The sequence below is a fragment of the Ciona robusta genome, chromosome 7 (assembly GCF_009617815.1).
Source record: "Ciona robusta chromosome 7, ASM961781v2".
Classification (NCBI taxonomy): Eukaryota; Metazoa; Chordata; class Ascidiacea; order Phlebobranchia; family Cionidae; genus Ciona; species Ciona robusta.
Genome location: NC_143241.1, coordinates 6,824,446 through 6,851,528, shown reverse-complemented (window position 1 = coordinate 6,851,528; position 27,083 = coordinate 6,824,446). Strand labels below are relative to the sequence as shown.

General features: G+C 36.7%; 1 protein-coding gene across 3 annotated transcripts; it reads left to right on the top strand.

The window, feature by feature from the left end:
- Positions 1-949: 949 nt before the first annotated feature.
- LOC149734276 (uncharacterized) lies at positions 950-27,067 on the top strand. Of its 3 annotated transcripts, XM_089881289.1 has the most exons (37): positions 950-1,075; positions 1,142-1,291; positions 7,109-7,210; positions 7,514-7,612; positions 8,671-8,787; positions 9,229-9,432; positions 9,716-9,854; positions 10,919-10,983; positions 11,277-11,379; positions 12,637-12,731; positions 13,152-13,296; positions 13,595-13,752; positions 14,033-14,161; positions 14,422-14,556; positions 14,894-15,010; positions 15,245-15,343; positions 15,746-15,958; positions 16,188-16,286; positions 16,485-16,691; positions 17,193-17,294; positions 17,524-17,703; positions 17,955-18,053; positions 18,332-18,439; positions 18,671-18,868; positions 19,285-19,431; positions 19,860-20,200; positions 20,482-20,617; positions 21,080-21,241; positions 22,221-22,379; positions 22,843-23,033; positions 23,411-23,501; positions 23,695-23,773; positions 24,398-24,633; positions 24,897-25,032; positions 25,433-25,494; positions 25,752-25,862; positions 26,215-27,063. In XM_089881289.1, exons 1-37 carry the CDS (start codon positions 1,073-1,075, stop codon positions 26,392-26,394), a joined length of 5,097 nt encoding a protein of 1,698 aa, XP_089737415.1. In that variant the 5' UTR covers positions 950-1,072; the 3' UTR covers positions 26,395-27,063. The 3 variants fall into 3 exon arrangements, with proteins under 3 accessions (XP_089737415.1, XP_089737414.1, XP_089737416.1); XM_089881288.1 differs by lacking the exons at positions 950-1,075; positions 1,142-1,291 and adding an exon at positions 5,435-6,853 and having other exon boundaries at positions 26,215-27,067; XM_089881290.1 differs by lacking the exons at positions 950-1,075; positions 1,142-1,291; positions 7,109-7,210; positions 7,514-7,612 and adding an exon at positions 7,897-8,447 and having other exon boundaries at positions 26,215-27,058.
- The last annotated feature ends 16 nt before the right edge of the window (positions 27,068-27,083 follow it).

The following is a 27,083-nucleotide window of genomic DNA, read 5'->3' as shown; positions in this document are numbered from 1 at the left end:
CAGGCTGTAGTTTTTCCCAGTATATATCATTAAATGGAAATACAGAATCTAAAACTAGTGCCATTTTTGATAGTTTAAAAGTTAAAATAATCCAACAGCGTTCCAGAAAAGAGCAGTGACACTAACAAAACTTTTCCATGGGTCAGCACAAAAAACGTTCAATTTAAAACCTTTCTTTCCTGTTTTAATCGTAGATCTTTGGTTCGCAGAGAATGAAATACTAAAATTAAAGAAAACGGAAGGCGGATTCCGAAGCGCTGATTAAATTTTAACTACAAGTCAAGCATAGACAATTAGACATGTTTGGGACTCAAATGCCCGATCGCACGGAAAGTGGAATTTCCGTCAAATTTTCCACCAGCACCCAAACGGGGACAGATGCCAAAGCGGTAGTGACGTTTTAACGTGCCATCATTTTGAAATCGATGTCGTTTTATCATAGTTTAATAATACAACATTAAACTATGGTTTTATATAGTATTTCAAAATTTTTTGTAAGTTTCTTATAACAAATGTATTATTTGATAATTGTAATTTCAACGTGTTGGTTAAAAAAAATAAGCTGCAGCTTTTTCACAGTCCACACACAGTTTCATGTCCTTCATTCAATTAAACTAATATTCGAGGATTGTTTAGCTGTCAATCTTTCCGTTTTCCCTGATTTGTAACAAAGGGTTTACGTTTTTCTAAAATAAAGATGGATTTATCGATCAAAGAGCCAAACAAATAACTTAACGCGGCATATGGACCCTTTTGTGTAAGGGGATACACAATATCGAATGACGCAGCGTACTCCCCCTTTTTACCACTTCGAAATAATTGTGGTTCGAGGCGGGTGATGGCGGTTTTATTGTTAATTATATTTCCATAACCGTAATGTAAATAAAGTTTACCCGTAAAGTGGTTAATTTTTGGGCGTAACCATTTAAACTTTAATCGCTTAGTTTTATCTGTTTGAAACAGGCATTAAGACGTTAGGTACTTCAGCTAATGAAAAATCATACTTTTAAATGAACGCACATTTTGTGTATCGAATGCACAGCTAGCTCTTAACTGAAAACCTGTAGTTAAAATGGTGAGTTCTAATATATAGTAGTATAGTAAATATTAGGTTAAGTTGATGTTCGCGTAAAATTTCTAGGAGCATAAAGTTTTGCCAAACTCTTCCACAAAAGAACCAGAAGATGTCGCCGAAGAGTTCAAGTGGGACGAAGTGTTACCGAGACTGACGGATGAATATGAAAAGAAAATATGGTCGCATTTCTATTCGGAGTGGAAGCAAAACACCGAGGTTCGCATAATATTTAACAATGTTACTCACAGAATGTTTACTATTTAAATCTACATGATTATTTATACTTGTACTTTTTATCTTGAGGGTGGGGTAAGGCGGGACATTTTTCATTTTCTTGTCCCGTTTTGATTGTAAACAAAGAAAATATGGGTTTAATATATCCACATATTTTTGAACTCAAATAGTAGGGTGGGATAATATGGAACATATTTTCGTTATCTTTTCTTGTCCTATTTGATAGTAAGCAAAGAACATTTATAAAAATTAAATAACCGCATCTTTACGACTCTAAAAAGGCGTTGTTAACCAATTAAAACGATTAAGAAATATGGGGTTTGGGTGCTAACGGCATCCAATCTTACCCTGGCAACTAAAGAGCGACAGAGCTAGCCAGCCTCGTTTCCGACATTCCACAAAATAACGACTCTTTGGCAAACACGTCTTAATGCACCTCTTTAAAACTACCATTATACTAAACAAACGAATGTGAACTCTGTAGTGAATTCGTATGATTACGACAGTAAAGTCTCGGCTGAACAAGTTTACCTGTGTTCTATTGATCCTTTGCATTAAGTAGTATACGTATTTGCTATAGTTTTTAAGCAGGTAGAAGTTATACGCTCTGTTAGTCTGTACTTAGAAGTATGACAATTAAGTGTTGAAGGAGAGACATAGGGATCGTTACGACGCTTTTTACAATAACGCGCATTGTGACTGATGGGACAGATCAAAGATTTCGTATTAATATTAGCCGAGTTAGTTATTAGGCGTGAACGCGTCCTTCGAGTTGGTAATCCGAGCAGTTGGTAATGTACACATTGCGTTTAGTTGTCTCTGGGGTAATTGACCGGTACCGGAGGTGGCAAAGCATTGTTTGTCCAAGCTCAGCTTTTCTGTCTCCTCGCATTTGCTCAGATTGCTTGAAATATCAGAATCTATTGGTAGATACCGCATCTCCTCAGTTCTTATCGTGAATTTGTGACCGCGAATCAAACAGTGCGCCGTCTTTTTGACTTCGGGAGGAGAATGTATGTGCCGTGTCTGGAGCGCGCGCCCCCCGCCAAGCATCGTACGATCTATGAGAATCTAATCGTCAATCAATTTCATTGTGCGTGGAAAAGATAACTTAGACCGGGATCAGTTTACGGAACAGTCAATTCCGAGGATTACTTCGCTAAATAGTATTTCCAAAGCCATTGTAAAAAGAAAAGAAAGTAATTTTACATCAGCAAACCTCAAAATCGAGGACATGCGACCGCCGTGACGTCATCGTCTGTTCACGCACCCGTAATGCCTACGAATCCAATATCCACTCAAGAATTTGGCAGTTGGGTTATTTTTAAGACGCTTTATACAAGAGGATATTAAAACTAGCTTTAGCGAGGAATTTAATAACCGTTATCATGTGGTAGAATTTACGAAGTCAATAACGCGTTACGACACGTTTAGCGTCGGCTATATAATTTAGCTTTCTTTTACTTATTATCGTTCAGCAGCTCTTTAGCGGCCGATTTTTTTAATATATAGGTCGTCGATTTTCAAGTATACCGTATGTAGAAGAGGCTTGAGACTAGGTATATTGCTAAACAATATTTTTAAAAAGGGAATATGGATTTAAGAATGAATAAGGTCTTGTTGAGTCTCGATTTTCATTTTGATGCAAAAAGTCGTTTTTGTTAGTTAAAATGTTACTTTTCAATTTACAAACGGTCAAAGGCGGGAGTTTTGCAGCTGTAGAGCAGATGAGCATCCGCCGACAATATTATATATGTTTACTCATTAAATACCAAAGTTGCGATCTTTTATGCCACACTTTACAGCAATCGTTAACTTTTTAATTCGCATAATTTCAAAGCTTTAGATCAACGTTAAATGTACGTGCATAGTATTCTATAGCGGTATCCCGTTTTCCCCACATTAATATATTGTATCGTTTATTTATACAAATGTATGACAAAATACATTATTTTTTTTCTTAAACGAAGTAACTGGACAATACATACACTACTTATAAATGTGTGGTTTTACGGAACAGTAACAGCTGTGAAATGTAAATTGAAATTGAATCTCGGAAATATTTTATTTGAGCACAGCATGGATCCGAAGCATCCATTCAACACTCAAAGTATATGCTCCCTCTCTCCCTAGTGTTTCCAGCCACGAAATATTTAATGTATTCACACTGTAGCGTGGTATACTTGTCCGCTAATCGTGCTACACTGTACGTCACTTTGTTTACGCAGTTGTGTCATTTTATTTTATCAATCCAGGGACCGGAATATGTCAATATTGCTAGACAAGGCTAGTATGAGATGTAGGTAACATGGCATAGTTTCAAATTGGATTATTGTATGATATTTTAAAAGCGCCGCTAACTTAAAAAATGTATGGCTCTAGTCTTGTTTTTTTTTATAAATTTAAATGTTTTTTTTAATGTACAGGTCTTGTAAATTTATAAAGTGTTTACTGCATACCGTACCAGTTTTTAGCAAACCAATATTAATTTTGTCTTTTATGCAACAGAATAAGTGCTAAAAGTCAGAATACTGTATTTGTCAACCTAGAACGATAGAATGTTTCTTATAGGCGGAACATGTGGTGTAAAAACGCCACAAAAGTCTGGTGAGTTTCAGGCGCACCGCTACTGTGTATTTTAACTACCAATGCTCTTTTCCAGCCTATTATGATTCATTGTCAACTAACGTGCAAACATTGCACGAAACAGAGGTTGCGTGACTAGCACATTCGCCATAGCGGTTTTTCCAGGTGCTGTGCGTCAATTAAATATGGGCTTGGTCCGTTGTTTGTTTCTGCATAAAGCAGCACGCGTATTGGTGACTGGTTTTATTGAATTTGCTGATGGATGATCATTTTGTGCGTCATTTTAATCGCAGGGAACTTGTCCGGGAAATCCAAGAACTGTTGGATTGTTCGTTGTCAGTTTTAAATGGCAAAGTATTTATTTAACCCGAAATTAAAGGCTGCAATTGAATAGAACGCTGTTATTATATAGTACTGTGGGAAAGGGATACACCTAAATTTAATGCTTCCTGATCGTGTAACAATTAACAATGCTCTTTTAGATTCGTGGGGCTACGGTTAACTACATAAATATTCTTTATTTATTGCCCAATGAAACGAGAAAAAGTAATGAACACATGTTCCATCTTACCCCAACCTACTACACGTTATAAGTTCACCCCAAAAGTTGTAGTTACTAATATATGGCAGGACAGTAACGATTGCCCAAATATTAAATAACTTCTTGGTGTTTTACATTGTCAGCAAATTGTATAATTTGTGAGGACGCTTTTACGAGATGCTGTTCAACCTGTTTCTAGGTTAAAACTTTTAAAAAGATAATTTACTGTATGTTCCCATCCATTAAGCTTAGTCTACATATATCCTACGGTTGGTTGATTTCCCCTGTGTCATTTTGTGTCACAAAACACGCATTAATCAGCGCCTAAACTCAGACTAAGTTTGCATATCACAGCAACACACGCTTTAGATTTGTACCCCGTCACATCACACGTTTACCATTGCTATGTCAATTTACCAAGTCTTACCAAGTACGTAGTTTGGCTTCCAACGACCAATCAAGTTTGAATTTATCAGAGAAAAGCAATCACAGCACGTCTAATAAATTTACACTTACAGTAATTACAAATATCGCGTTCTTACCGCTTTTCAATCCTTTACATTGTAGCTGTGCTTGGACCTGTATAAAACAGATTTCGCCTTTCTTTGTTCAGGACTGACTCATATATACTTACTATTCAGGCAGTTCATATGGGTTAAACGGAATATAAACTCTTTTTTGTATAGTAGGATGGGGTAAATGGGACACCTTAGCACAGGATATTCAAATATCCTAATCGTGTTTTAAACAATTAACAACGGTCTAATGGAGTCAAGAAGATACGATTTTATATTTCTTTGATTTTTCTTCGTTTACTTCCAAATGTGCCGAGAAAATAGAATGATAAGGTGTCCCATCTTCCCCCTCCATGCTATAAACTATGTGTAATAGTGGCAGTTAGCTTATGTCTTATTTAGTCGCGTGGTAATTGTTTAGTAACCAGTTAGCCTGTATAAACAATGACTAGTGGAATGTAGGCACTCGAACTCTTGAAGTATGACAAGCAATATGGCTGGTCCAGTTGTCCATTCATAAAATATCTCCGCCCACGCGGTACTTGGTTTCTATAAGTCTTTCGCTACATGATAGAAAACAACGGTTCTGGAAATCCTTGGTATAGTGCAAGACATAGCTTGAATCAGCTGGCCACTTGTGCGCTATTGTTGTTTGCTGGTTTTGTTGTTTCTGTTGCGTTTGAACGGAGATCTCGGTAAACTTATATCAGATACGGCAGGGATCGAAGAACTGTCTGTCACCACCTACCACCCACTTGAACTCGAATTAAATCTCGCTTTTATCTGACTACTAATGTTGCTTTTAACAAACGAAGGTTTACCACAGATGTTCTCAGTGATTCGCAAATTTCGGCTACTTCGGTGACTTTGTATTCTGCGCCTTTTTGAAATTAATTTTGATTGATGGTTGTTGTTTTTTGGGTAAATTTAGAATACGGGGTGATTTGAGTTCATTTGAAAAGTGTTGTTTTAACAGTTTACTGTATTTTTTTCGGCATGATCGTCAAAACACTAAATACGTACATTTATAGCAGCACCATGTGTGGAACCAATGTGTAACTTTGTGTTCTGCGTTTTTTGATTTCATTTTGGTTGACGGTAGTTAGTTTAGTGTACAATGCGTTCTTCTGCATGATCTTTCGGCGAATAAATAAAGACTTACATTTATGACAGAAATTTTAGAAACCAATGTGTCTTGATGTCGTAGTTGGTAAATATGATTAAAGGTAGTTTAGTTTAATGGAGAAAGCGACCGACACATCACCTGTGAATAACACAAGAACAGAAAATGAAGAAAACAAAACCGAAAAGAGGAAACCTCCACCACCTAGAAAAAACAAATCGTCGTCTTCATTGAGCACGGACAGTGATGACGTCACATCCGGGTCAAAGGTCACCGTCAGACCCACCAGCAAAGCTTCCGAAACCAGAGAATTACATTCGATATCTGAGGTAAATAGTACAGTGTTGGAAACAGAAGCAGATACAACACATGAAGACGAAAAAGAAGTTTCGGTTCCTCCTACATCTAAAAGAGACATCCGTCGCTCTGCAAAACCTCGGCGATCCTCTTCATCCGGATCTGTTACAACACAAGATTGCTCCACAAGCTCTTCTGGAGGTTCTTCCGCACCATCCTCCGCTATTGCTGGAAGCCCGTCCACCGGTTCCACTTTTTCCACTGTTTCCGGACCTTCTCCGAGCTCTAGAAGTTCAACATACAAAACAACAGCACCCTTGCGTAGAACCAGCACCTTAGGACAATTCCAGCAAAACTCGGTCCCTGTAGGAGACGCGAATAGCCGCTTGCTGAAAATGGCTTTAAAGCGAGAATGGTCGCAGCTCGAACTTACGTTACGTTACATGGCAAGGTCCGATCCTGGCCTATTTGTTGTGGACGACGTAAGTATACATCGGTTGCAAAAATTACCAACACATTCATAGCCCCGCTGTTAATAAGGTACAGGTTTGTAAAACAGCTTTAGAACAGATATGGAACCACACTCCATAGCGCGCAAAAATGCCTCTTTTTTTGCTTAATTTCTATTTGAAGTTGCAGGGAATTAGAAATGATGCTGTTCTATATTTGTAATCTTTTTTATTACGTAAAATTGTTTTTTGATTAGGAATGACCTATATAATCTCTCTACGTTTCAGGAGACTGGGCTTAATCCGCTCATGCTCGCTGCACGTGACAACCGCTTGGTGGTAGTAGAGCGCCTCATTGAGATGGGGGTTAATATTAACGACAGAGCTCGAGTAAGTGAAATATTATCATAAAAAAGTTTTGATTAAAGCTCAAATGTAGGCGTATGGGTCGTCATGGTGCTATATATTCATTCATTCATTTATTTATTCAGATATTCATACTGCACTGTTATTGCGCTTAAAATAAGTAAATAATCACCCACTAAGTTGTATAAGTGGTGACTCGTAAGCTGGCACGAGGTGTACGAAACAAAACACCCGTGTATAACGAGTCTGGTTGCATCGCCACGCGAAGGTAAATTAGTTACGTTTAATCGTTCATACAAGTATTGTTTACTTTTACCAACCAAATAGGATGGACAAGCGGCAATCCACTTTGCAGTGACGCATGGTCGAGAAGAAGTTGTTCATCTTCTTATTAAAAAGAGGGCGGAACTTAACGTGAAGGGCGGGGTAGGTTTATATGTTATTTTTATTTATTATTAAGTCTCGAGCTTTTTAGAGTAAACCATATAGTACTGTGGAGTAACATGGGGTACTGTTAGAACCTGAATATCATATTTTCAGATCGTGTTTTAAACATTTAACGATTCTTTTTTAGATTTGTAAAAAAATGGTTGTATAATTCTGTAATGTCCTTTGTTTACTATACCGAATGGGAAGAGAGAAAAGGAAAACTGGTTCCAACTTACCCCACCATCCTATATACTGTACTAAATTAATGTAGAATTCATGTGGCGTGTAATTTCCAGAGCTAGCACAAACGTGTCAACTAATTTGACACTTCCAGTGTTATGTGTGCTTTAAAACGCCAGCGTTGTATTATTTGGCGTGCGGTTTTTAGCTTAGCACAAGTCAAATAACGGAGTCACGACCCCCTAGTTACTTTCCATGTGAAGCTCACTGTGTAAAGGATCAACCAGCTCAAATACTCGGCAGGGGACGACAAGGGAAGTAGTTGGTGTGCCAGTGATGTAACACAAATGTGTAGAAATATGTCATTAAATTACGTTAAAAAGTTGAAAAACGTTGAAAAAGTTAAAAAAAAGCTCAGAGAAAAACGATCATAAAAAGGGTAAAAAGACAGACCAATTTTAATTAAAATAGACGTATTATCGTTTAGAATTAGTGTGAAAATATAACTTTACGTTAAAAACATAGTCTCAGAAAAACGATCGTGAAAAAGGTAAAACAGGCGGACTTTAATTAAAATAGACGTATTGTCGTTTGGAAATACTGTGGAAATGTGGCATAGCGTTACGTTAGCTCAGAAATGACCATGAAAAAGGTAAAAGACAGGCATGATTTTCATTATAATAGATTTAACGTCGTTTATGAATTACGAATTTTAAATACAAGTAAAGCAGTTACCAAAGGTTTCTAAGCGTTTTCTAAGCCGTCGAATTAGGCGTATGTTGAGAGTATATTCTTTCAACGCATGGTTTTTACGGGTTTTTATACTGATGAAAGGCGGGACGTGATAGCTTTTAAACATGCGTTTAATTTTGCAGGAGAAGCAGCAACTACCATTACACATGGCTAGCTCAAGAACCGGAAATAATTCGTCGTCCATTGCACAAGCTGTTGTCAGGGCAACGAGTAAAAACCTCCGCCTCGTGCCAGACAAGGTAAGAACGAGTGCTTTAGAAATGGATTAAAGTTTTAAAGTTGAGAGGCCTGACTGCGTGGACAGCTTTTTGTACTCTAGCCTGTGTAAAACGTTTTTTCAGACATGTTTTGTAACGGTATGTATTTGTATTATATGTAACTATAGAGACTACGACGTATTATTATCTTTCCATAGTTTTATTTTTTACAATTTTCGTCATCATTCTTTTGTAAATAGCCATCATCATTTTTTTGTAAATATAGTACTAGGGGGTAATACGCCATTTCGTTACCCTTGTATCCCACATTTCATTATTTGTTTTTAAGAGTTCACAACGCTGTTTTACGGTCGCGGGGCTGAATAATTATACGGTTATATATCTTTAGATTTTCTTGGTTTACCTAAATATAAGCGAAATGTTACTTTTTCTTCTTTTTCCAACATTTTACCCAAATCCTAGGATGGTAACATCGCGCTTTTCAATGCAATCAACGAAAACAACCAAGCTGCTTACCGTGAACTCCTCAGCGTGTTCTCGGAAGAGCAACTCCGGTACCAACATCCGGGATCAGGGAATACAGTCCTACATCTTGCGTGCGAAAGAAGAGACGCAGAAATGGTGAAACTTTTCTGTAAAAAGGGGTCGCTTGTTAACGTTCAAAACGTAAGTTTTGCTGTGTTTTACTGCATACAAAATAAGTGCCATAATATGTATATAGGTTTGCTTTACTTGCAGTTGTATATGAATGACAGGGTTTTGTAAGATAGGACGTGTTTTCCTTCTCATGTCTCGTCTCATTTAGTAGTAAACAAGGAGTTTTACATAACTGTATAACCGTAGCCCCACAACTCTAAAAGAGAGGTATTAATTGTTCAAAACAAGATCAGGAAATATGGGTTTTAAGTGCTAATGATGTCCCATCCTACCCCTACACCTGTTTTTACAGAAAGAAGGCATAACCGCATTACATATAGCAGCGTCCATGGGTGATATACCGATCATAGAATGTTTATACGCGCATAAAGCGGACCCAGGTTTACTGGACCATATGGAGAGAACACCACTTCACACGGCCGCTGAAAAAGGTAAAAAAAACTTTTTCAGGAGAATTTATATTATGTTCTGTGTTGATTTAAGTGACCGACGATGCCATTTAGGCAAAACGTATATATTATATACAAATGTTTGAGGCTTGATTTTTGTCTGTTACTCATTTCGTAGCACCAGATCCTACTCTGTTTGGGTGCTTACGGACCTAGGATAGGCCATTTGGCCCAAAGATTAGCAGAATGTACAAAAAGTGCAAATTGCTTTTTTAATTATGACAGAACTCCTAAGTTAATATTTTCCCTTTTAAATTGTTTGCAAACCTACAATTTTCTCCGCAAAAGTTTATATTTAGATTTTTATCAGACATAAGTATTTTCTTTGTTTGGACCTAATTTACGGCATAGCCCTTGACAAAGCTGTACAAGCAAGTCTCAAGTGCTAGAAATTAAACTTCCGTCTTATTTGCTCATGAATTGGACCTGTGCTGGCTTAGTTTCAATGCCGATAATGAAAGCGGGCCATTATTTTCTTACAATGCCACTAAATGCTAAATATTTGCAGTGGTTAACCACCGGCATGCCTGTGACGTAGGCTACATGGGGCTTTGTATTCATGTCTATAAGAAACTATTGTACTGTTGGGTGGGGGAAGGCGGGACACCTTTAGCACATAAAATCTAAATATCTTGATCCAGTTTTAGACAATTAACAACGGTCTATGGGAGCTGTGAAGATACGGTTTTATAATTCTTTGAATGTTCTTTGTTTACTACCAAATGGGACGAGAAAATAGAATGAAAAGGTGTCCCATGTTCCCCCACCCTGCTAAATAACTTTGTTTCCTATAACTTTTTCTTAGCCGGTCCGGCAACCAAGTACGTGTGTGCCTAACCAACTGTTTTGGTAATTCTTTAATGACATTATTACCGGTTGGAATATATTTTGACATGTAACGAAAAAATATGACTTTTTGTAATGAAAAAATATGCTGAAATTTGAATAGGTTTCGATGACTTTTTATGAATGAATGTATTTCGATCGAATAGAAATGTTATATAAACATCTAAATTGAAACAATTTCCTCACAAAAAATGTTCCAGGTCACACAAGTGTCGTTGAATTATTGGCGGATCGGTTTCCGAAGGCTGTTTTACGACGAACTAAGGTAAGTTTTTGCGGAACAGTCATGCAGTATCCCTAGTTTTCTAAACTTGCAAAACTTTATTTCCTTGGAAAGCCTGTATTAATACTATTTGTCAGCGGTACTGTAACGTAATGTTTTCATTGATTTTTTATCTTTCACGCAAGTTTTTAGCGACTATATGGTATAGAGCGTTGTTAATTATCTAAAGCATGATAAGAAAATAAGGTTTTAAGGGTTAAGAGTATTCCAAATTAGCCAACATCAGCACTATAAGCTCAATACAAAGTTTTGATTAATTTATGTTTTCAAAACAGGACGGTAGCACCCTTATGCACATTGCTTCTGAATGCGGGCATCCTGAGACTGCGCTCGCGTTTCTTAAAAAAGGAGTTCCTCTGCATATGCCAAACAAATCAGGTGAGGATGTAGATATCACCAACATGATATTTCGTGGTTTTTCCGGTCTGGACCTCCTCTAAGAAACGATTTATCAGTGTAAGAACATGTTGCGGTCGCGAGGAATTTTGTTGTCTTCGCACTTCTAAAATTTAGGTTACGCTACCAAGGTCACTCCCTGCAACCGGAATTTTGTTGTTTTGCACGTTTCTAAAAAATAGGTTACGCTCAAGATGTTAGTCCTTGTAACCTTATACGGCTGTCAAACGTCGGTCTTATACGACTGTCAAAGTTATGATCGTATTTACGATAAGTAGATAAGACCCAATATTTCAGCGATTTGATTCTAGATAAACAGTTACAGATATTTAAACCCTTCTGGAATTATAAGTGAATTTAGAAAAAAGCAAATTGCAAACTGGGTTAAAAGTGTCTGCGGCAACATTACCAAAACGCAACACCTTTGGAATGAAAAATCTTTATGGTTTTAAAACGATATTCGAAAGGTTAGACCGAAAATCCAATCTTTAATACACCAAAAAAAGATAAAATTTCCGCCACAAAATCTTAGGCAGATATTTCGGCCTATTATAGAACATTTACTGTTAAGCGTACAACTGTCTGGTTTTATATATGTACGTGCAACAAAGAATAGTTTCGTTAATACGTTTATATAACTATCGTGTCAAATCCAGCTATGTGCGTTCGTAATCTCCTTTTCAACGCGTGTTCGGCAATGACTTTTTCAATAGAGTTAATCCCGCAAATAAATTTATTTACTTTTCGACTCTGCACAACAGCGTCGACCGCTAAGTTATGACTATTGTAAACAATCTAGATCAAAAATGTTGTTTTATCTGTTGTTGTTGTTGTTGTCGTAAATAGCGTTTATTTACGTAATCGAACTTTTTGTCAAAAACTGATGTCACCCAACCATTTAAAATCTTTTTTTCGTAAAGACCGAATACATAGAACAATTATTACGACGCATTGTTTATAAATCATTAGAAATCTCGCCATTATTATTCCGCAAACACAACATTTTTGGGTGAAACAGCCACACTTTTTAAACTGATACCCTTTCCCACACTTATTTTATACTATGTTAAACAACTGTCGTTTTGCTGTTGATTCTCTTTTCTAGACTTTTTAAATAACAGCATTTTTAAATAACAGAGATATGATTTAACTAACTCATACTTAATAGTAAACTAAAATAAGTTTTAAAATTATAGTTGAAGCAAGACTAATTATCATGGTTTATATTTTGTGTTTTAGGAGCTGTGTGCCTTCACTCTGCTGCGAAAAACAACCACGTGGAAGTAGTTCGAACTTTACTTATGAAAGGAGCGCATGTGGACGCAAAAACTAAGGTATATATGGTCTGCCATGGTACAGTGGTTTAACACACAGTATAATATAATTTTTATTTCTTCCTTCGAAAATAGTAGCGAAGATCATGTTTTAGTGGGTGGGGGAAGATGGTACACCTTTTCATTCGATTTTCTCGTCCCATTTGGCAGTAAACAAAGAACATTCAACGAATTATATAATCGCATCCTTACGACATCCATAGACCGTTGTTAATTGTTCAAAACACGATCCGGATATTTGGATATTATGCGCTAAAGAAGTCCCGTCTTCCCCATACCTACTATATTAAAAGAACGAAGAAAATCAACATCAAATCAACAGTTTGAACACGCTATGGTTAAAAAGTGTGGGAAAGAACGTCAATTAAAAAGCGTTGCTATTGAAAAGATTAAACACTGATGATATTTTTATATTTTCAGAACAAGTTAACTGCCTTGCACGTCGCTGTGCAACATTGTCGTCCATTAGTGGTTCAAATGTTACTGGGGTTCGGGGCTCCGGTTCAAATGAAAGGAGGAAGCAAAAGAGAAACACCGTTGCATCTAGCAGCACAAATACCCGACGGTACGTTTAAAGGTTTTGCTTTTTTTAAAGTATGAATAAAGTTTATCATTTTTTTATTATGGCTGAAGGTTTAGCGCGGTTGTAACGCACAACTTTAATTTGCAAAAGTTTTGAGATCTGTTTTTTTTAGAAGTGTTTTTTAAAGAAAAAAAAATTAGATGTGTATTTGGACGTTTATTCTGGTTTGGGCTTCTGATAATTTATTGTAGAATTACAAAATGCTACCACTATTACTAGGGGGCGCATAACTGTGAAATATTTTGCAAAAACAGCAAGTTAAACTCTTTTGCGCCACCAGGCGAGCAAGTTTCCGAGATGTTAATAAAGTCTGGCGCTGACGTCAACTGTGAACGGGAAGATGGGGAGACAGCTGTACATATGGCGGCAAGAGGAGGAAATTTAAACACTTTTAAACTATTGTTAGAAGAAGGAGGCGACCTACGAACGCAATCGAAGGTAATGTGAATTGGAATAAAATGGGTGGTCGAATTAGGATTAGAAAGCGTATATGGCTTGAAAGCTGTGGGGTAAAATAGGTTCTATTTTTTTTAAATTGATACCGTTATTTGGAGTCTCGGGGCTATGTTTATGAAATGTTGTGAATATTCTCTGTTTACTACGGCAAGAGAGAGGAATAAAAATGTGTACCATATTACCCCACACTCACAATCCTGTATACGTTTTTCGTGGCACCATATCCTGTTAGAATTAACGTCGGCGTTTCTATTTTCCACAGTCGTGTGAAAACGCCTTGCATATTGCTGTACGTCATTGCAGATGGGATATTATCAGTCATATGCTGGAATTTCTTGAAGCCAAATATTCTAGATATGAAGCAACGATGTGTGTTAATATGGAGAACAGGGTGAGACGGTTGTTGTATATATAAATAAACAATTTTCCTTTTACGTGTTTGCTCATTTCACCTTTGCTGTTCGTTTGTAATGGTCCACCGCGCATTTTTTGAGTTAATTCTGCTACATTTTAGTGAGACATAGAAATTAAAATAAACCTAACTGTTAAAGTTAAATGAACGCGGTTTGTATTAGGAATAGTTTCAAAATTTAGCCTAAATTAGTTCAAAATTATTTTATTTTAAGTTTAATAAATTTTACTTATTCTTAGGAAGGGGAAACCCCAATGCACCTTGCAGCGGAATTAACAAGAGAGCGAGCGCACGTCGACGGGGAGGAATTAAAAATCGTTCATCTATTGTTAACTTATGGCGGAGATGTGAACTTCTGTACCAAACTAACACATGTGGGTACTTGAATGGATTATTTATTATTGCGAATTTAAAACGTAAAATAAGCCAAGAGGTTTTACTAATATAGTGGGTAGGAGAAGACGGGACACTTTTAGCACATAATATCCAAATATGTTGATCGGGTTTTAAAAAATAAACAACGGTCTGCTAATGGGAGATACGGTTTTGTAATTCTTTGAATATTCTTTGTTTACTACCAAATAAGCGAGCAAAGAGAATGAAAAGGCGTTCCATCCTCTCCCACCCTACCATGTGTGGAAAAAATGCATTAATATTAAGAAAAAAACGTTTTCACCGGTAAAATTTATCTTGTCATTCATACACATACAGGAAACCCCATTACATTACTGCGCACGATCTGGGAATGAACATTCGCTTCGAATATTACTTGAACACATCGGGAAATATCCGGATAAAATGCCCAGTATTATAAACAGGCAGGCAAAGGTAAGAAACAACTTTAAGAAAATATTTGAATAAATAAATAAATTCAGCTTATTTTCTTCTTGGGTGGTGGGCAACGTCAGTCGTTACAAGGATGTCCTGTTTTATACACCTCGCAACGAATTACCGCATATAAAAATTGTTTTTTATTTATTTGTTGTTTTTTTTCTCTGTTTAGCTGACAATTTGTAACCGTTAAATGCCTTGCCTAAAGTTACATTTGTATTTACTCCACAGAACGGTTGGTCTCCGCTGTTGTTCGCAAGCGACGAAGGTCATCAGGCATCGGTTGATATCCTGCTACAACACAGTGCGAGAGTGGACGTGTTCGATGAGGTGAGATATTATATAATACAAGTAACAATGTTTGTAGAAGGAATTAGGTCTTTTGGGTGGGAAGGCGACGATTTTTGATTGACACGCTTTCCCACACTTTTTATCCATAGCTTGTTTTACCGCTGTTGTTGTTGATTCCCTTCTCTTTTATTTTTAATTGGGGTAGCGGACTAACTCTGGTCTTTGTCTAAAACTTGGCATGCCTCGCTATAAAGCTTCATCCAAATAGAATAAATGTATAGGAATATTTTTCAAATATCAATCTTGTTTGGTCGCATATTACAATATAACTCCGAACTCAAGCTTATAATGCAGAAGACATGATTCATTATCAACAGACATAAACCAGAGCTGGCCCATTACTTATATTTTAGTTACAATATTCACAGTCATTATTCACAGAACGGTAAAGCTGCCCTGCATCTCGCTGCCGAGAACGCTCACGACGTCATAGCAGATATGCTTATACGAAAGAAAGCGTTTATTAACGCAAAGACAAAGTTAGGATTAACACCTCTGCACTTAGCCGCACAACGTGGATACAACGACCTTGTAAAGAAATTGCTCAGTCCTATTGGTTCTGAACAAAAGGCTTCAATAGACGCTCTTAGCTTGGTAAGAACTTAAAGATGGTGAGATGGGATACTGTTAGCACCTAAAACTTATATTTCTAATCGTGTTTTAAACAATTAACAACGGTATATGAGAGTCGCGAGGATACGGTTATATAATTCTCATTCTTTGTTTAATACCAAACTGGACGAGAGTTAGAATGAAATGTCCCATCTTAACCCACCCTTTAATATATAAATGTGGTTTTTAACTGAATACGTTTCTTAACCAGGACAAGAAAACGCCACTACATAAAGCTGCCGAAGATGGGAAAATTGACGTATGCCAAACGTTGTTAAATGCTGGTGCTGATGTACTTGCTACAGATAGTGTAAGAATACTATATTCTATATATAGTCTAGTAATTTCAAAAAAAAACAATCACCCAAAAGTTACATACGTGGTAACTGGTAAGTGGGCACGAGGTGTGTGAAATAAACCACCTGTGTTAACGACTGCTGTTACTCAACCACGTGAGGATAAACAAGTTCCATTTATTTATTATCTTCATATACGTCTGTGTTCTTAGCACGGACAAACGCCTCTCCATCTGGCTGCAGAAAACGATCACTCCAACGTGGTGGGAATGTTCCTGGCTCACAGAGGAAATCTCGTAGAGATAGAAAACAAGAATGGATCAACCTGCGCCCATATTGCGGCCTCAAAGGGCAGTGTTGCCGTGATAAAAGAACTTCTCAACTCAAACAGGGAGAGTGTAACAACGACCGCAAACAAGGTATTCGAACACGAAAACAGAGTTTTACATGGGTTTAGCAACCACGCTTTTATTTAATATAGTAGGGTGGGGGAAGATGGGACACCTTTAATACATAATATCCAAATAGCCTGATCGTATTTTAAACAATTAACAACGGTCTGTGGAAGTCGTAAGGATACGGTTTTATAATCATTGAATGTTCTTTGTTTACTACCAAATGGAAAGAAAAAATAAACGAAAAGGTGTCCCATCTTCCCCCACCCTACTATACTTTTATATAGTTTTTTTTTTTCGAAGCATGTTTTAACGACTGTCGTTTAGATAACTTTTAACTGGATATTTCTGTAAGTTGAAACTTTTTTTACCAAAGTAGTTTTTTTTATCTAGAGCATTTTTTACAAACTGTTGTTAGGTTGACTTTCAACCAAATATTTTGTTAGTTGAAAAGTAGTTTTACCCGGAGCATGTTTTTACGACTGTCGTTTAGAACCTGATGTTTTTGTCTTGTACATTTTTTAGATAACTCGATCAACGGCCTTGCACTTAGCAGCAAGCAAAGGGCATGCAGAGGTTGTTCGTGAGTTGATACTACACGGCGCCAACCCAATGGATGAGGATATGGTAAGGTGGTCCCATAAATTAAAACAACATAACATATTTTTTGTTTGTCTCTTCGAAAACGATAAAAACGAGAGAAAATAGAATGAAAAAGGGTGTCCCATCTTCCCTCACCCTATTGTAGTATATACAAACTTAGCCGAATGTATAGAAGTAAAGCCAAATGAGAAGTGCTGATGTAGATCTATTAATATTCCCTATAATATATATTATCCATACGGTTTGATCTTAGGAAGGAATGAACGCTTTACATCTGAGCGCAAAGTTTGGACATTCAAGTATTATCGAAGTAATTTTAAGCAACCAGAAAGCAATCGAGTCAAAAATGAACGCTTCCCTGAGGTCTCTGTGGCAAAAGACGAGCTCCAAAACTGGTTTCAATGCTTTGCATGTCGCCACACAAAGTGGAAAGGTACATTTAACTTTTGGGAGACTGCCGATGCCATTTAGCGAAATATATATCTCAATTACTACAATTGGTTGGACTTGATTTTTGTCTTTACGTTTCCGTAGCACCAGATCTTTGACTTTTGGGTTCAGGAAAATACGTCTGCTAGAGTTTTAAAATTGTTTTTAACATAATTAATAATGACAGAAATCATTCACGAAACATATCTTGACAAAACGTAAAAACAAACACATTTTCCAAACATAACAATACAGGAAGAATTCGCTCGTGAGATGTTGCTTCGAATTCCAGCTGCAGAACCAAGTCAACTACCAGGGATCAAGTTAGATAATTTGCACCCCACACAAACAGATGTAAGTGAGATGGCGTATTTAGAAAGAAACGTATTTCGTGGCAATCTTGGCATAAATCTTAGGGACCCGTGGCGCTCTCGCTGTGGAACTTATCACCAACACAGAATAAAAGGGAAGAGAATGGCAAATGTTTGCACTTTAGATAAACAATGTCTAACGTTTATATTAGTTTTCAATGTAATCTCCATTTTTTATAGAGACAACTAGATATACTTTCAGATCTAATTAGTATTCATTTATTTTATTGCTTTTATATTAACAACCTATCCATTTTCCAGCATGCGTTTACTCCATTACATCTTGCCTCACAATCTGGCCACGTTAACTTGGTGCGAATGATTCTCAACTACCCTGGCGTCAGCGTGGACGCTGTGACGGCAAAACAGGTGGCGATTGGTTTAGTTTAAATGGTTTTATAAACGAAGAAAATGGCAGTTGCAGTTCAAACAGCGACGAGAGTTATTTCACGAGTTATCAGTTTACGCCAATTTTATAATTGTCCTATACTTTTGACCACCATATTTTTGTGTGTTTTTAATGTATTATGATGCTATTTCTAGAGTTGTTTTAAACGACACTGCAGGTCACATTTGAATATAATTGCATTTTTATTCCAGAAAGTTACACCTCTTCATTTAGCTGCGAAAAGCGGATACGTGGCGGTAGTTGGACTTTTGTTGAGTAAATCCATAAAACAGCTTGGTTGTAAGGACGACAAGGGCTACACTTGCCTCCATTATGCTGCAGCGTGTGGACATTTAGATATGGCGTCCTTATTGCTTGGACAAGGGGCGGATATCCATACGTCTGACAAGGTATATCATTGGTTATCCTTACCTGCTTGTATTAACTACGTCTCTTTTGTTCGGTGCCGTAGCAAAGTGGTTAATGTGCCTGAATATTACCCAACGGATGGGTTCAATAAGGCTAGTCGTTGCAACGCTTGGGGGGTGGGGCGTATGCTGTGTACAGTTAAACCAACGAGTAAAACTTTTATGTATTCGGATTTCAAGACAATGATAAATTGGTTTGTATTCGCTCTTTTTCAAAAAGATAATATAAGAAAACCAGAATTGAAATGTATATATATTATTTTGCTCTCAGGCATATTTATTTGTGTTTCGACTCTACAAGCAAGAATTTTGCAAACCAACGTTTCGACGTCCCGTTCGGTCGTCTTTATCAGGATGAAACGATAATCAAAAATTTTAAAATGTTTCTTTACAATTAGATGGGCATGACACCTTTGCACCTCGCTGCAAAATCCGGATCATTAAAAATGGTAAAGTTATTAAAACAAGCTGGTGCTTCAACAAGTGAAGAGACGAAACACGACCGCAGGACTCCTATACAGTTCGCCGCTTCTGGAAGGCATTACGTAAGTGAATAGTTTAACGCTCATGTAATTTGCTATTCAGTTATATTTCCCACAGAGCAATACGTGGTAACTTGTTGTTGTGAGGTGTAAGAAACAAACACTCGGTTATAACGACCGAGGATAAAGCAAGTTACATTCTGCATTCATTCACTAATTACATTCAAGTGTCGGAACAGGATAACGTTATCTTTAGTTAGTGATGGATGGAAACAGATTTATCATCAGTGTTGATTAATACAACATTTAGGATTCCACATTTTTTATTTACTTCAGAGTATATTTATTATTTTCGTTTCTCTAGGACTAACTTTGTCTTTAGTAAAAGATGCCAAAAAGAGTTGATTGCTGATAGATATTATCTTTCAAGAGAATTGAACATTTTTTCATTTGCATTAGACAGAGCATTTAATATATTTTCTTGTTTCCAGGACGTTGTCAGCTATTTGTTAAAGAGCGAGCACGACACGCACAAACTCATGGAGGATAAGTCATTTGTATGCGACATGATGTTAGTTGCCAAATCACCATCTTCCCATAAAGATAGACCAATGTCGTCCTACTCTGGCGGAAGATCTCTTCCGGACCTTTCAAAGAACATGGACATATTAGAAGAGTTTGTCCTTGCGTCTTCTGCTCCTATAGAAGTAGCTGCCAAGCTTTCCAGAGCGTTTATGACCTCCAGTAATAGAGAGAAGGAACAAGCCAAGGGATTGGTAGAGTGTTCGGATTATTGCCAAAATCTTGCGGTCGATCTGTTGGAAGTTTGCAGGTATTTAAACTAACAGTAATTAGTTGTACATATAACATAAACAGATTACTGTAGGGTAAGATGGGATACTGTTAGCACCAATAACCTATACTTTCTAATCACGTTCTTTGGAGGGGCTGCGGTTACATAGTTCTGTACATAAGATTTGTTCACTAAGAAACAGTACGAGAAGAATAAATAAAATCCCATCTTACCCCACTCTACTATAAACGTCCCATCTTACCCCAGGCTACTATATAAAGATTGCAACTTACGTGTTTGATATTGTTGTGTTGTTTTAGTGCTGCAAACGGAGCAAACGATATATTGAAAGCAACGGACAACAAGTCGACTCCTTTCCTTGACGTACTAATAGAGTGTGAGCAGAAAAATGTCATCGCTCATCCGGCAGTGCAGAAATACCTTTCTGATGTCTGGGTAAATGACTACACAATATATCGTTTCGCGTGCCACGCGTGCCACATTTATCATTAATTGCGGGTCGTACACCTATGTAGGCGAGCACTCATACTAATCATTTGCCGCTATTATAGACTGCGTTATAACTAACCTTTCATTGCACAAACACCAGCAGCAGGCGTGTTATTTTCGGCACAAGTTGTGTGCGCTATTTATTTTTTCACTCGAACCGATGTATGTTTGCATATAATTATACGCAAAATGCGTCACAAGAATATAACCCCGACGTATTTTTAACACCCCTTTGGGCGTTATATTTTTCATTAAAACTTTACCACTGGTTTGTACAGTCGTATCATAATCACTATCACTGTTCAAGAATATGTTTACTATTAACTTGTCATAATTCGTACTTTAGTATTGTATCATAAAACTGCACATCTTATATCTTACCTTATTCAAACTTGTGTTTTCTTGAAGGTTGGAAACTTAGACTGGTCAGATCGAAAGCTGATCCTTTTGTTTGCCGCCATCTTGTTTATCCCATTCTTATGGTTTGGTCTCTCACTTCCTCTCAACCTCAAACTTAATCGAATTCCAATCGTGAAGTTCATGGTTAACCTAGTCAGTCATTTCTACCTTGTAAGTAAATTCCTATATAACATAATAAAGTATATTTACAACACATATTCTATATGAAGGTATTTCCAACTAATGCTTTGAAAAGTTTTTTGAAACACCAAGTATCTATGTATAGTAGGGTGGGGGAAGATGGGACACCTTTTTATTCTGTTTTCTCGTCCCATTTGGTAGTAAACAAAAAAATGCAAAGAATTATAAAACCGTATACTTACGACTCCCATAGACCGTTGTTAATTGTTCAAAACACGATCAAAATATTTGGATATTATGAGCTAAAGGTGTCCCATCTTCCCCCACCCTACTATATGTATGTCTTAAACGCTGCTGGTCACACATTTCTACCTTATAAGTAAATTCCTGCGCTACACTTCTGCATGGTTCGCCTATATAATACAAAATCCAACCGAAACAACCTAAACTTACAACTGTAAATGGCAGTATACACAATAACATTGTAGTATACACGCCGGTCGCCTGAAACTAGTCAAAAGAAAAAGCGCAAAGCGTCGCACGTCGGGTAATTATTACAATATACGCCAAAGAATGTAAAATCGGCAAAACGCGAACTATTGGGCACACGCACGATTAATGCTAAATCGATTGCATCACACAAGTGCATGTCAGAGTAGTTTTTATAACATGGAATGAGGTAACATGCCAACTCCGGCCTAAATCTTTTTTTATGAAGTATTCTATATATTTTATATGAGTAAGGCCCTACGGTATAGGGCACACAAGAGGACCTAAGATTTAGGCCGGAGTTGGCCTGTTACCTCATTCCATATGTAGTTAGTTATAAAAGTAAATATCCGGTTTATTTTTTTCGAACAATACGTTCTTTTTTGTATCTATAAAGTATTCTCCAGAGTATGAGGTCCTATACGTCAGGGCACATCAGAAACCTGAACTTTGCGCCAAAGTTGCTCCAATATTTTATTTCATACGTAGTAACTTAAAAGAACTATTTTATACACAACAGGTCACACTTTTTGTTATTACTGTCGCCATCCCAATCACCCCTATATATGAACAAGACGATTTGATTCCGCAATGGAATGAATGGTTATTGTTGGTGTGGGTTACTGGTGTTCTGGTCAACGAGATAACCAGCCCTGGTCGGAGCACTGGGATTTCTAGAGTAAGTGGCAAGTTTTTGCTTGCGTGTATTATTACGTTACATTCCCCAATGATGCCTTGATAAATGGCAGACGAAACGTCGGAAATACTACGTTTTTATACTGAATAAGCCGCTAAAGGAATATTTACATTATGCCTGGTAGCAAAAGTAGGTTTAAAGTTGGGTAAATTTATATATACCACTGTATTGATATGCTATGTGGGTGCTAGTGAATCCCCCCCCCCAACGTTATCTGCTAACCACTAAACGTAATAACCAATCATTACCCCTGGAACTACCAACTTCTAACACTTTCCACCAGCTTAACTTGTAACGTATACCAGAGGATTCTTCACTAGATTATATAATTCTGTAAATAATCTTATTTAATACCGTATTGAATTGGACCATAACAAATAATGTCCTATCTCACCTCAACCTACTACCATACAGTTTAAAAATCTAATACCAACTTCACATGCAGATTCGTACAATTGTATTGGTGCTATGTGCCCTCGCTATAGTTATACACCTTGTCGGTTTCGCATATCCTTATTTTGGACCGAATTCTCCACCGGAGTCGGTGAAACAGCGACAAGAAGTTATCTATGTTCGAAATATTTGTCTCTCGGCAGCCATGACTTTTGCTTTTGTGCAATTTTTAGAGTTTTTAAGGTATGATCCTAAATAGTCCCCTGCACAATGTGTTAATATAATAATTTTACACCAAAATGTATGCGTATACCAACTGTGCATAATTTTAAACATTATGAGTATAAAGTAGGAATATAGTTTTTGGTATGTGAAATTATTTTCCTAATGTTACATTTTACAAAGAAAAAAATGGATATGAATAATTTGTTTAAATTCTAAACATAGAATAGTAAGGGTGGGGGAGATGAGACATTTTTTCATTCTTATTTATCGGCCTTTTGGTAGTAATTGTTAAAAACACGGTAGGGAAATTTTGGATATATGTGCTAACGGTATCCCATCTTACCCCATATTACTAAATATTAATATATGATTTATAATTTCCATTCAAATTTCAGTTTTCACTATTTGTTTGGACCCTGGTCAAAGATCATAGGCGGTTTATTAAACGATCTATTTAAGTTCGGAGTTATCGTTCTCATGTTTATAGTAAGTATAATACTCACAATGTCGCAGTACTTAACCAGTTTTTGTCTAAATGCAGATTTCCATCCACTATTTTATATAACATGACACGTCAAGGGACTTAGCCTAACTTGTTCAGTTTTTTTTATCTTTATATCATAGTCCGTACCTAACTTTATACCAGAGTTCGCTTTATATAAAACTTTTCTACTTTTAGATAGCGTTTACAATGTGGTTGGCTGCTGTTTATCAACCGGTTTACCAAATACCAAGCAACACGACAACTGAGATTGTGGGTAAGTATTAACAACACACGAGTAACTTTTTGCGCATTTTAAGTTAAGTTTCGACCTTTTCGCGCGTTTCGAATTTTAAAAACGAACACCCGACTTTTCACTCCTAAAAAATATAAACGATGGGTATCAGTGGGGCCTGAGGGACATTTTGAGACCAACCTTTTTACCAGTTGAAGGACTACCGCATACATATACTATACCAGATGTTTCATACAAACATATAGTAGGGTTGGAGAAGATGGGACACCTTTTCATTCTATTTTCTCGTCGCATTTGATAGTAAACAAAGAACATTTAAAGAAATATAAAACCGTATTTCCTGGACTCCTATAGGCCGTTGTAAAATGTTTAAAACTTGTTCAGGACATTTGGATATCACGTATTAAAGGTGTCCGATCTTCCTCCATCCTACTATTTCAATAAAAGCTGAACAATTTTTTGTATGTCTAGATCACTAAATTGTCTGCCATGCAAAAAAACAATACCCCACAAAGTTATATACGTGGTACTCGTAAGCTGGCACGAGGTGTTTGCAATAGAACACCCGTGTTATAACGACTGTTGTTTTCCGGCCACGCAAGGATAAATCAAGTTAACATTAATTCAACATTCTGTTTTTAACAGGCGGCGGTAACGGCGCAGGAGGAGCTCGAGTTCTCAACGCTCTGGACACTTTCCAAATTCTATTTTTTGCTTTGTTTGGATTAATTGAACCGGATAACTTACCCCCAATAAACCAAAGTCCAGTGTTCTCAATATACATTGTTCAAATTGTATTCGGCCTTTATCACGTCATTACACTGATTGTTCTCATCAATTTGCTAATAGCTATGATGTCGGATACATATCAACGTATACAGGTATATTATATAACCATAGTTCTATGCGTTAAATAGGTTATATAAGTGCAATATAATACTGTAGTGTGGGGTAAGATGGGATATTGTTAGCACCTAATTCCCATATTTCCTGGTCAATTAATAACGTTTTTTTTAAGTTGCGAAGCTACGGTTATATAATTTTGTCTATATTCTTTGTTTATTACCATATGGGCCGCTAAAAATATGAAACATAACCCATCTTACCCCACCCTACTATATATTACATGACATTTTTTCCTCAGGCGCAATCAGACACAGAGTGGAAATTTGGGCGAGCTGAACTGATAAGATACATCAAGAAAACAAGTTTATCGCCATCCCCAACTAACTTGTTGATTACAGCATATACTTACAGCAAGCTATTTATTAAACATAAAGGTAGGGTGATGTTGTATTGCTAATTTGCCTCAGTCTGTTCATTTATTCTGTTTTTAACAACTGTTATTTTGTTTTTGATTCCCTTCTTCTCGTTTTTTAAAATAACTTGAACTCTGCTATCGTTTTCGAAAGGATAAATAAGACTTATTTTTTATGGCTTGTTCGTAAATTACAATAAGTTTTTTTTTGAACTCAGTTTACTGCTAGTACTGAAAAAATCTTTACTATTATATTTCTTGTATAACCATACTTGCGTGTTATTTATATTCATTTTTGGGGTTATTTTTAGGAAATTTTATATCGAAAATATGGGATTTGGTAGCGTAACAGGTACTTTTAATTCAAACAAATAAAATATCGAAACATCAAAAACAATATTCAAATACTTCATACTTCACAGGTCGTGCCTGTGACGTAGGTCTGGCACCATCAGAAGTGGATGATGCTCCAGTCAATACTAAAGTAAGTGGGTATTTACATAATGCCGAGTTTTCTATTTGTTTGTCGGGTCTTAGGCTACGGTTACACGGTTATATAATTCTGTTTAATGAGAATGAAAACATGGAAAAACCTAACTCTGACCTATTATAAATAGTTGAATAATAGAATATAACGGAATTTTTAACCTATATCACGAAAAAAACAGTTATGCCATCGCCTTCAAAAGTGTGCGGAGACTGTTTATAGGCTTATATTTACGCATGTTTTGTTGAACACAGGATAACGTGTATTTGGATACACAACATACACATACCCTCACTAATGATAAGAAAAGCCTAACTGACGTAGTGGATTGGGATGCTATACGACACAAGTACTGGGAAAGAAAGGTAAGCGGAAACACTGTAAATATTCCAACATATATGAACAAGGTCTATGACGAGGCATAGCAGGAGACCTGATGGAATTTATGGAGGGTTATTGAATAAATGAATGAGTGTAACTTGTTTAACCTCGCGTGGCAGAGCAACGATAGTCATTTTAACACGAGTGTTCTGTTTCATGCACCTCGTTCCAGCTTATAAGTTACCACGTAACTATGTGGGTGATTATTTTTTTAATGTTTATATTTTTATCACTATATTATCACAAAGCGATTATTGTTGCCTAGTCCTAAAACAATAAATAAAGCCTATTAATACAGCAATATACTAGATTTTGACAAATATTGTGATGTCACAGGGGAAGATCAAGCAGACCGGAAATGACATCATAGCCGCGCTTGGTCGAGCTACGTCATACACCGAACGTGGGGGACAAGATAGACCGAACCTAAACGGTGGAATTCACAAGAACGATATGAATTCAAACTTACCACATACTGTAGTGTATGACAATGAAGCATTCGACGCTCATAAGTAAAAACAAAAATAGGCGTGAACTTGATACAGTAGGGTGGGGGTAAGATAGGACATTTTATTATCTTCTCGTCAATTTGAAATTATACAAAGAATTATTACAGAATAATTAGGATCGTAGCCTCGAGGCTCTAAAAGGGTGCTGTTAATTGTTCGAAACACGATCAGAAAATACGGGATTTAGATCTTACCCCACTGTACTATACAATAAATCCCCAGCCTAATGTAGGCCTACACCTAATTTCCGCTTTATTGGAACCAAAGATTTCATAAAGTATTGTGGTATACCCCACTGAGTTAATCGTAGTGGTTGCAGCATACCGCATTAACAGCGTTAACATACAAGGTGCAATGTTAAATACGATAACTTTCAGTTTATCGTGCGTTTTTCTGTACACGGTGTAACATATACGTGGTATTATGCCCTGCTGTCTATTATTGTTCCTATTTATATACATTCTCCTAAAAATTTTACGTTTTTTGTTGTTTTTGTTTCATGCCAACAAGCAACATGCTTTTAGTTTTCCTTCTTGCCAGGCGAGACTATTTTATTAAACTTTTTCTCTTCTTATTTAAATCTTTTCACAGTTCTACGCTTTTTCTGTTTATTTCTGCTGTTTATTTAATAAAAAGCTTGCAATCTTAATCGCTCGGTTTATATTATTTTACTTTGGCGATTAATTTGTAATTTTA

Coding starts and splice junctions, on each gene's coding strand:
- LOC149734276 (XM_089881288.1), top strand. CDS start 6,191: ATGGAGAAAGCGACCGACACATCACCTGTGAATAACACAAGAACAGAA. Junction 7,613..8,670: donor AACTTAACGTGAAGGGCGGG/GTAGGTTTATAT, acceptor TTAATTTTGCAG/GAGAAGCAGCAACTACCATT. Junction 18,869..19,284: donor ATATCCATACGTCTGACAAG/GTATATCATTGG, acceptor CTTTACAATTAG/ATGGGCATGACACCTTTGCA.